Genomic DNA, 10951 nt, shown 5'->3' with positions numbered 1-10951 from the left:
TGATTGATAATAAAACAAATTTATAGGAATTGGAATTACTAACTCCGCCATTCAAGTGCGTTTTGTGTCAAAAATTGAGCGGAAAGTGGAAAAAGAAGTATCTTAAATAATATAATAAAAAATAAGATTAAATAGATTAATTGTAATATTAAGACAAATTTACTCTGTACATTATGAAAGGTGCTATAGTGGAATGGTTTGTTTATGTTTAAATGTTTCATGCTACACGAATAGGTATGCAAGATGGCTTATATATAATAGAAGTCTTTGTCTGTCTGTTGGAAAATATTACGTATTACACGTAAATAGAACTACAATGTTGTTTATGTAATAAATTTATATATATTATATTATTATTTTTGTAGGTAATTTTAAAGGCATTGGCAGCTTTGTTATTCTTTTTTTTAATGTTTAAATATGTATCTTTTTTTTAACAACAAAATGTTCTCTGTACTTAGATAGTATCTACTTTTAAGTGGAAAATTGCAATTGCCTTTATTTTTTTGTACAAGTCCTTGTTTGTTAGTAATTAATAATATGCTGTTGTTTTCTGTATAATACTTGCTTAAATGTTAAAATCATTTGTTATTATAAACTTTTTACATAGCACTCTACTAATTACAATAACTTTGCTTATGTAATTAAATTTTAAATTAATATGAAATTCTTATTCGGATTTTTTTATTCCGCTACATAATCAATTAATCATATAATATTGTTTATCTAATATGAATGTGCTGTGTGAATAACGACGATCCAGTCGTCTTCCGGCTTGTGAGTTAAAAAAAAAGTATTTATTGCTTTCTATATATAAATAATATATTTTCCCGCTACAACACAATAGCTTCTGTTCTTCTTTTCTATCAACGATCGATCACTGATGCCAAATGCCCAAAACTCGTTAAGCCCCAACAACGTCAGGATACCTGACATGGACTATCAGAATTATCTAATCTAAATACATAAGATAATGATTTTTATTTGTCACATCCCAATATCTTGTTTAGTTTTATTGGTAGTGTAGTTGTAAGTAGAATTGATTAACGGAGCCAGTATGGAATTAGTAGATGAGTTCTGTGACATGCTGCTGGTGCACGGCAGTCGTGATAAGGTATCGTATCTACTACCTACACAGCGATGCTCTTTTAAACTACTAAGAAGTGTACTTTTAATGATTGCGTTTTTTATAAGTATATGTAATTGAAAATCTCCCTTGTTAGTAGTTCAAAACAGCAATAGAATACTGCAATGTTTCCATTTCGATTAATATGGACCGTTGACATGATAGGTCTATTAGCAACAGGAGTTTTTAATGTAGTCTGTGCGTTTACATAGAAATAACTGTTTAATTTGTCTACGTTAGTTACGTTCAAAGATATCGGAATATTTTTTGTGATGAAATACAGAAGTAACAACTACTTATTAGCCGCTAAAAATATATGAATTAAGCTTACAGGATGAATTACATAACAAAAATCTTATTGAAGTCGTCATTTTCTTAAATTAATCGCGAAGAACAAATTAATATGATAAATTTAATGATCTATTTTAAAAGATGACGCTATGCTCTCACACTAAATGATGTTTACAATAATATACCTACTATTCAAAGAGTTTACGGTATTAGTCAATATCATGTGAAGAAACTATAATAGTGACTTTCAGTAGTCAGTTTATGTAATACTTATTGAAGTTACATAAATGTTAACGTAAGAACATCAGCAGGAATCTTATTTTAATATTATAAAGAAATAAAACAATCGTTTCGAAACATTGTAGCGACATTATTAGTATTGTATTGAATTGTTTTAGTAAAAATAGAAGTTAATAAGCTAAAAGCAGAGTATTTTTACAATATACCAATAATATTTTTTTTGTATTTCTCTCTTTAATGTCACAGATAGTGTCTTTAACGTGTTATTCGCTGAAATTTTGGGGAGCGACATCTAAACGGGATCAGTTACTCTCCGCAAGTGCGAAGTTGGCCGCTGCCAGAGCTGCCTTGCGATTGTTCGACGACGCTGCTGTGTTAAAAGCATTTCTAAAATATGGACTGGGCAAAGACGTAAGTATTTTTTTCTATCTCTAAAAATATAACGTGCATTTTGTTGCATTTTGATTTGATTTTTTTTTAAATTAAATTAAAATAAATCAGCTTCACGCTGTATTCTGCACACAGCAGAGTAGGCAGAGGGAACCTAGTGTTAAGACACTCCGTTCCCCACTTTCTGCGCAATTCTGCGCAAGCTTTGCCTCGACGATAATAATTTAAATGTTGGATTACTGTTCAAGGAGTTGAGATCGAAATCACAAGAGTCACGTTTACCTAGTAAATTCGAGACATTGCTCTATTAATTAAATTACGGACCTTAACATCTCGCTTTTTCGTTTGACCAGAAAGAAAAAATGAAAATATTTCGTTCTCAGAGGGGATTGACGCCACAAATGTTGAGTTTATAGCCAGACAATGTGCCGTTCTGCAATGACGGCCTACTCTTTTTTTCTTACAAAAGTTTTGTTAATTTTTGTCAGCTAGACACATTTTTAAAATTACTAAGAAAAGTAAAGATAATCTATGCTTATAAATAAAATTGAAGTGTACAGACGCTTCAATGTCATTTATGAGCACACAAAAATCCAGTTACTTTGAAATCAGAGACAGTTCTAATTTCAAAGTACAAACTGGGTTTTTTCAAGTGTATATTTATACGATACAAAAACACAAACAAACAATTTGTTTTTTTGTCTGTCCGTCTCTCTTTGTGTTTGTTCGGGCTAATCTCCGGAACAGCTGAAATAATTTTTTATGGGACTTTCACTGCAAGATATGCAACATATAGGCTGCTTTACCTACCTACCGCCCATACACCGGTTGTTGCTTTTTATGAATGTTCATACGACGATTCAAAAGTGCTTACAATAGTTTATTTGAATAAAAATATTTTGTATTTGAACTAATTTTCCCAAAACATATTTAAATAATGTTAAATTAATAATCATATAGTTCGGCCGAGATAAGCTGCGGGTTTCTAATTTTAAAAAGAAATCACCTTCACTCTCTATCCCGCACACAGCAGGTTGCCTTGATGCCAGAGAGAAGAAATGAAAATAATAATTCATTCCCTCGAGTGATCGATCGAACCCACAACCGCCGCATTACAGTCACACCTTGAGCCCCTGCGCCACGACTGGCCTCATATACTATTATATAATATTCTTGTTATAGGATGGTCCATTGTGGGGCACACTCGGTGTAACAAACAATATATTTACACTGGCCTATTTACAAGCTGAGAAGATAGTATTCTTAATAAACACTGGTGTGTTGAAACTGCACGAAGATAGCGCATACAAATGTATGACTGCGCACAAATTGTTCTGGTCTTTGTATTCATTCGTGGGATTTGTCAGGTAATTTATGGAAAACATTATTTTTATTTATTTATATATTTGATTAACGCGAATTTGTTATTTTTTTATTTTTAGCTTCACCCTGTGTTCAGCATATTATAGGGTACGCAGAGGAAACCTAGTGTTAACACACACTTCTCCACTTTTCTGCTGAATTTTTCTATTTTTTGCTCTTGTTATTGCTCTTGTTACCAGAGCAAGGAAATCCAAATGCTAAATAATGTCCCGGAATGGGATCGAACCCACAGCCGTCGTCGTGCCACGTCGTTTAATAAATGATTCAAGGGTTCAAGAATCAATACTTAATACGTATAGGTATAGCACGTGCTATGTGAAAACTATTTCAATATAAATAGTAGATACATAGGTATATTATACTTGTTTTTCCGATTGATATTATCAGAAAGATTATTATTATCTTATCGCACCATGTGCTCTGACGTCTAAATACTGTTAAGACAAATTATTTATAGTGATGCGCTCCAACGTAGTGGTCAAGCACTGTATGATTACTTGATTAGACACTACGTAACAACAGTTTGCTTTACCTCGCTGAATGAGCGAAGAGTCGCAGGAACCACGCTATCTTACCAGAGCAATAGAAAAGTATAAAATAATTTATACTCCTGCTCCAATAATTTAGGTTAGCGATCATCCCACGAGTGGGGATACAACTCACAACCATGTTTTAACTACACACAACTGCGCCACGACTTAAACTTAAAAAAATAATTAATTCCTCATAATTTAATACAGAAATAAGTAATTTAAATAAATATTAGATGTACAACTCTAATCCCTTGATTTTATTATATTTTACAGATCAATAAAAGCATTGCACGCAGCTGCAGCAAAACTAAAAGACCCGAATCACACAAAATGCGCCCCGGCGAGGTTTACGCTAGCTACTTTGACTACCACTAAAATGTTTCTCGACGTAATCCACGTGGTCAACTGGCTACCTAAAGGATGGATGTGGGGCAGTTCCTTACAAAATTCTCATGCTGCTGGTGTTGCCACGTTATCTGGAATTCTAGGTTTAGTTATACATTTCCGGGCAAAGCAATTGGTTCCTCGATGAGTTTTCGTAACTGATATTCGAGTATGTTGTGAGTGAAATGTGATATTTTCTATGTAAAAAAAAGTATTAACTTCAAAGTTTATTGTAAATATTATTTATTGTATCAGTTTTTGGGTTGTGAATTAATGCAATCCGGATCTTACATTTAAAAAAATATGCCATTAAAAATTCGTGTTCAAATCACTTTAAAATATCTTCGATACCTAGAATTAGAATAAATCTTTCTAAAATATATGTTTTTACTAAATATAACAAATTATTAATAGAAATTTATAAAGGGCTCAATAATATAATTTATCTAATCTTTATAAACAAATGACTTCACTTACTTTATCATGAATTAATGTGTAGTTGTTTACTTATTATATTATAGTACAAGAATACCCCCGTTTAGTTTTGCCTAAAACTAGATACGGTCATAAGTTTGATCCTAATCAAAATATCAATTATCATTTTACAAAATCATGAATAAAACAAAATTATATTTTTCAACATTTATTGAGATAAGTATATAGATAATATAGTTCAGTGAATTTGACATTGTTTTCAAGACTTGTTTTGACACTAAAAAAATATTTTTCTCATAAAATCAAATTCTTTTACTTAGAATAATAATATTTAACATGAATGGAAACATATATTTTTATTTAATTTGAGCAAAGTAACGCGACCTAGTCGAAAGGTAAAGCTTGAGTCAATTATCTATATATATAAAAGGACTTGTCCTCACTGACTGAGGTAAGACGCACGCACAGCCGTAACCGCTGATGGTAGAAACGTGGAATTTGGACAGATGTTTACTTTCGTAATCTGGACATCCACTAAGAAGGGATTTTGAAAAATTTTAACCCTAAAGGGGTGAAATAGGGGTTGAAAGTTTGTATGGAAAAAAAATTAAATCTGCACCGATTTTTATAAAATTGTAAATTCAGACTCTTAAAAATATTTAATTAAATACGTGTTTCACGGTTTTTTAGAATTTACCCCCTAAGGGTGCCAATAAGGGGTTGAAAGTTTGTGTGGAAAAATGTTTAAATCGCCACCGATTTTTATAAAATTTGAAATTTAGACTCTTAAAATATTTAATTGAACATGTGTTTCATGGTTTTCTAGAATTCACCACCTAAGGGTGCAAATAAGGGGTTGAAAGTTTGTTTGGAAAAATCTTTAAAACGCCACAGATTTTTATAAAATTTGAAATTTAGACTCTTAAAAATATTTCATTGAACACATGTTTCATAGTTTATTAGAATTCACCCCTAAATACGCAAGCGAAGCTGCGCGCGTCCGCTAGTAATCTATATAATTATCGACATTCTTTGTCATCTACTTAATTCAGCTTAATTATTTTAGTACGTTTTGTATCTTTATTGTAATATTTAGTAATTTATGAAGACATTCAGTGAAAATCAACTATAAATAAAATAGTTCAATTATAAAATGGACAATGATTTATAATTGGACAGTTACATTAAAATGAGAATGAAAGTAAATAATTTAACTCAAACTATTTGTTTCTTTAAATATTTTTTTATACTTTGAACATAAAAAAGTAATATGATTACCTAATACAGAATATCTTTAAAGGGTCGGATATTGAAAAATTTTCTTTAAAAAAACTAATACGAGAACTTAATAAAGGAAAAGAACAAACAGTTTTTTCTATGTACATAATATACAATGTTAGTAAACAATCACAGATAATTTGTTATATTCGAAGTAACACGCAATTTTAAGTATGTAGTCTATTTATAACAATAATTAATTGTCCTAAATAGCCTTCTTCACATTTAACAAATATTAAAAAATATATATTTTTATCGTCTGAATGGACATATATTTACAGAGAGAGTGAGAGAGTATTATCTAGGCCGAGAAAATTAAAAATTACACTATTTTTGCAACTATAGCTTACTACGACTTTAATTCTATTTTTTTTAATGAATGATTTTTTTTAATGAACTATTAAGAAGATTTAAAAAGTACAATAGATATTTAAGTTTAGGTTCTGATTTATTTTCATAATAATTAGTGTATATTACAATATATTATTAAAATAGTCCACTACAAATTTAATTCAATTTTATCATTACATTTCTGAATGATATGATCAGTTTTCCAAGATTAAAAAGACTACTCTATAATGCGCTTAGAGTGAGAAAAAAATAATAAAATTTATTACTAAATAAAATAACAAAAAATAATATTTAAATATTTTTTTAGATTTAGGCAAACAATGACTAAATTGAGACCACAGAGTCTTTACTGACAAGAATAATATTTAAAAGAAATCGTAACAAAATTATTTATATACAATAATATACATTTACGAAATTACATCAGAATATTAAATATAGAATATTCTTTATCTATAGCACTAATATAATAGGAAGGTAGTATCAAATAATGATAATACACTTATACAACTGTATAATCGAACACAGTAGACAGACGTTAAGTAAGTCAGATTCTTTTGTATATATCTAATAATATTCAATACCTCATTTCAAACAATCCATATCAGTCCATATTTAAAGTCCTCATTGCAATTACTCTTTCTAAGGAGACAAAGACAGTTGGATTATAACAACATTGACACATATATTTTTGACATTGTTTATTATTTTTTATAATTATATTAGTTCCCGTGTAGTATCCGATGGTAGGTTTACCACAGTGGCGGACTAAGGGGGGGGGGGCGGCGGGGGCGGTCCGCCCCGGGCCTCGGGTCCAGGGGGGCCTCCAAATGGTGCAAATTCCCTTGGTCAAATCCTAAATAAGCCCTTGAAAAAACGCATAGTATCTACTTAAGGGGAAATTTGAGATTGGAGGGGGCCTCCAACAAACAAATAAGTACAAGGATTAATGCAGCCTGTACCGGTAGTTTACATTATATTAATTAAAATTACTTTTATCTTTCTAATGTCTATTTAGGTTGCATGTGTTTCCAGTTTCGTAGTTTTTTACTTCAAGTTCCTAGGGCCTCCAGACCGACGTCATTTTATAAAAGATTGCGTACTCACTAACCTGAAAGTGGGGCCCTTCCAGAAGTAGCGCAAAATAAAGGTACATCTCTACAGGGGAGGATGATTGAGCCATCAGATTGGTTTGGGTGCTTATAAGGGGTCTTAAAATAGTCCATAAATAATATATGTAAAATTATAGCGTAATTTTTCAAAGTGGTTTTGGAAGTCAAATGGCAGTTGCTCCATTTAAAAACCGCCGTTAATATGAAACGCAACAACGTGTCAAGTACGAACACCGCTTAAAACGCTAGTACCCAGACAGAAACTCCGCTTTGCAACGTGGAATATTGGCTCTCTAACCTGACGATGCAGAGAACTCGCAGATGTATTTATAAGACTTCGGGTCCAGTGTGCTTTCCTCCAGGACGCTTGCTGGAAGGGCAATAAGCCTCGCAATAACGGACAGGGTTACCGCCTTATATACACCGGGTATAAGGCGGCGGTAAAAACGGTGTGGCAGTAGTTCTTTCTGAAGAGCTTCAGAAGTGGCTTCTTGAAGCTGATGGTCGCTGCAATAGCTTGATGCGTATAAGGGTGCTGATTGAAGGCGTAACTACAAACTAAATTAGTGCCTATGCGCCGCAGGCCGGCTGTAGCGTGTCCAAAAAAGAGTCATTCTGAAAGCAGAATGAAGAGGTTCTACTTGCTATACCGTCTACCGAAATGCTTGTTTGTTGTTGGGGAAGACTTGAACGGTCACGTCAGTAAGGCTGCTGAACCGTATGAACATGTTCACGGGGGTTTTATATACGGACTTCGTAATACAGAGGGAGAAAATATTCTGAGTACCTATATTGCGTCTGATCTGGCCGTCGCGAATACGTTCTTCCAAAAGAACCCTCAGCACGGGATTAATGCCAAGAAGAAGTAGAAGAAGTAAACGTATTTTGTCCCAATATCAAAAAACAATCTTTAGGACGTCTGGCAAGAGTAAAGCCTACGTAAAGGGTTATACCAGGGTTATAATATATATATTTTTTACATTTTTCTCAAAAATATAGTTTTTACTTTAACGTAGGTGAGCGTGTACCTTAAATTGGCGCTATCTTTGAACGGGCCTCACTTTCAAGTTAGTAAGTACGCTTACACTCTTACCTACTTATTAGACTATTAATCTTCAAAATTTCAGCTTTACTAAAATGACGTAGGTCTACTAGGGTCCTGGGATCTCAGTCTATTTTATTTTATACGCGGAACTAATATTACTATAGCGTGTGAACTAGCTCATGATGATAAATTACTATCTATATTGGAACTAAGCTTATGATGGAAGCTTCAGATGACGCTCTGGCTGTAGTACTAGATAATCTGGTAGAAATTTACAATGAATTTGAGAATGATCAGGTTTTACATCTAGAGCAGATGATCTGCTTCCACTTGTACCTATCTATCAAATGGTAGTAATAGAGAATATGAGTGCTCGTACCATTCTTATTTCGGTTTTGATACAAATTCCTTTTTTCTTCTATACGTTATTTACACGGATGATAGCTTCTTTTGTTATTCCAATTCGTCTTTTTATCTCGAAGACACGAGGAATTTTTTGCTAAATTCTACACTTTTGATATTTAGTATTTTATTTTTCTATACTATAAGTAAGCATACACACTAATTTGTACATGAAAAAAAATGTGATATATAAATTTTTTTTACACGGGGGGGGGGGGGGGGGGTTGTGTGTGTATGTGGGCGGGGGGGAAGGGGCCTCATTCATCGACACCGCCCCGGGCCTCCGACGGGGTTAGTCCGCCACTGGTTTACCAATTTTTTTTTCATCGATACACAACATCACACTATTATTTAGTGATTCGGTATAATTGATTCAAATTGTATTATTTTTTCGTTTTTGTAGACAAGTTGTACATTTAGTTATCTGAGATGTCTTGCATAATAAAATATATCTTTAAAAGTAAACTGGTAAACTAACATGAGGATAACACATACATATTATGAATTCCTAAAATAAAAAAGTTAGCTATTAAAAGTAAATAAACACAAGGATACCCTTTCCACTCTAATATCATCGACGTCGCATCCACATTGATCCACTAAATAAACTTAAAACTTGCTAATACCGCCGCATTATATTTTCCTGAAATCAAACATACATCTAGGCATCAAAAGTAAATAAACATGTGGACACTATCTCTAATACCATCGAAGTCCCATCCACGTTAAGACTTCCTAAGCGAGAATTTAAGACATGCCCAGTAGGGTTGCGGCATTGGGCGCTATATTACTTCGGGCATGAGCGCTAGCTCCAGCGAGAAGTATCGGTCATGCGCGGGGTGCAGCCTCGCCGCCAGTCGCGGGAGGGACCGCGGGCAGCGCGCACGTCCCCACGCCGCTGCGTCCGAGGATAGTCCTGCGCTTGCACACGCTGTTTCGTAGGAACGTGCAGTGGCGTCTGATGGTGATATGATGCATAGCGCCAGACGGCAGAGGAGACGGTGTCTGTAGATATATTATGTTAGTTAAGAATTTCGTACAATTTATGATGTCCCTAGGAGACACTAGAATTTCTGTATATCTTCTAAATTAACCTTTATAATAGAATCGTAGAAACAAATTGTAACGCAAAGTTCTACAACATGGCATCATCAACTAAATACTAGAAAAAAAAAACGAAATAACACAAAAAAAAACAATAAAATACTTACTGAGCAGTAGGACAATGTGCAGCATGCATCGAAACCAACTGAAGCAAAGATCGTCGCTGTTCAGCCCAACGCAGTAACATAGCGCGCGCCGCCTCCGCACACTCCCGCCTCTCTGCCTCCTCACCTGCCTCTTCCTCGAGTCCTGCGCCTATTAAAATTAGAAATTTATGAATTTCGAATACATTCTTTTGCAGTACTTTTTGCCAGATTTTCATTTAGAATCCTTTGTAATCCTTCTTATCCTTTCAGAAGGATGAATTTAAAAATAATAACCTACATTTTAATTACATAAGTCAAGTTTGGTCCTGGGCCAAGAGGTTCCAGAGCAAGAGGTCGACCAAAAACCAGATGGGTAGACGAAATAGTAGCGATGGTGGGCGGAAGTTCGCTGGACACAGTTAAGGATAGAGTCGTGGCATTCCTTGGGGGAGGCTTTTACCCGAAAGTGGTCCATACAATTAACAAACAATTAAAATAATTAATAATTTAAAATGACATGAAATATAATAATCTATAAATTAAATAATAACAAAACTTATTAAATCTAAATATATAACAATGATTAAATTTTTTTGTAATTATAAATGTATCACTGTATGGAATTAAAATAAAACTTATTATTATTATTATATTATATAAGTCAAGTTTACCTGTACTACAAATAATTTCATGTTAACTCTAATTTGTAATGTATCAAGGGTATATTGTGATTAAGTGAAGCTTATACTCTATATAAAACCTTAGAACGGTTACTACTTACTTATTACTTTACT

The 10951-nt window shown here is 33.2% G+C and overlaps 2 protein-coding genes across 3 annotated transcripts in view; one reads left to right on the top strand and one right to left on the bottom strand.

The window, feature by feature from the left end:
• Positions 1–1039: 1039 nt before the first annotated feature.
• LOC146540153 (peroxisomal membrane protein 11C-like) lies at positions 1040–4724 on the top strand. Its single transcript, XM_085207364.1, has 4 exons — positions 1040–1111; positions 1901–2065; positions 3227–3411; positions 4234–4724. The coding sequence occupies exons 1-4, from the start codon at positions 1055–1057 to the stop codon at positions 4490–4492; spliced, it is 666 nt and encodes a 221-aa protein (XP_085063490.1). The 5' UTR covers positions 1040–1054; the 3' UTR covers positions 4493–4724.
• A 4465-nt stretch (positions 4725–9189) lies between these two features.
• The window catches only part of Epg5 (ectopic P-granules autophagy protein 5), a 35734-nt gene continuing 33972 nt past the window's right edge, over positions 9190–10951 (bottom strand). For both annotated transcript variants that reach the window (XM_085207362.1, XM_085207363.1), the window contains exons 39-40: positions 10179–10326; positions 9190–9972 (exon numbers count right to left, since the gene is read on the bottom strand). In XM_085207362.1, coding sequence (XP_085063488.1) covers positions 9750–9972; positions 10179–10326 — 371 coding nt within the window. In that variant the 3' untranslated portion in view covers positions 9190–9749. The remainder of the gene's footprint in view (positions 9973–10178; positions 10327–10951) is intronic.

The sequence above is a fragment of the Heliconius melpomene genome, chromosome 3 (genome assembly GCF_056956725.1).
Source record: "Heliconius melpomene rosina isolate 202511_hmr_F chromosome 3, ASM5695672v1, whole genome shotgun sequence".
Taxonomy (NCBI): Eukaryota; Metazoa; Arthropoda; class Insecta; order Lepidoptera; family Nymphalidae; genus Heliconius; species Heliconius melpomene.
The sequence above is the reverse complement of the archived record's forward strand: the minus strand, read 5'-3'. Positions and strand labels throughout refer to the sequence as shown.

Bases quoted from the DNA above. Each gene is read 5' to 3' on its own strand.
- LOC146540153 (XM_085207364.1), top strand. From the start codon at position 1,055: ATGGAATTAGTAGATGAGTTCTGTGACATGCTGCTGGTGCACGGCAGT. The intron at 1,112-1,900 runs GTATCGTATCTA...TTAATGTCACAG, and splicing joins TGCACGGCAGTCGTGATAAG to ATAGTGTCTTTAACGTGTTA. The intron at 2,066-3,226 runs GTAAGTATTTTT...TTCTTGTTATAG, and splicing joins AATATGGACTGGGCAAAGAC to GATGGTCCATTGTGGGGCAC.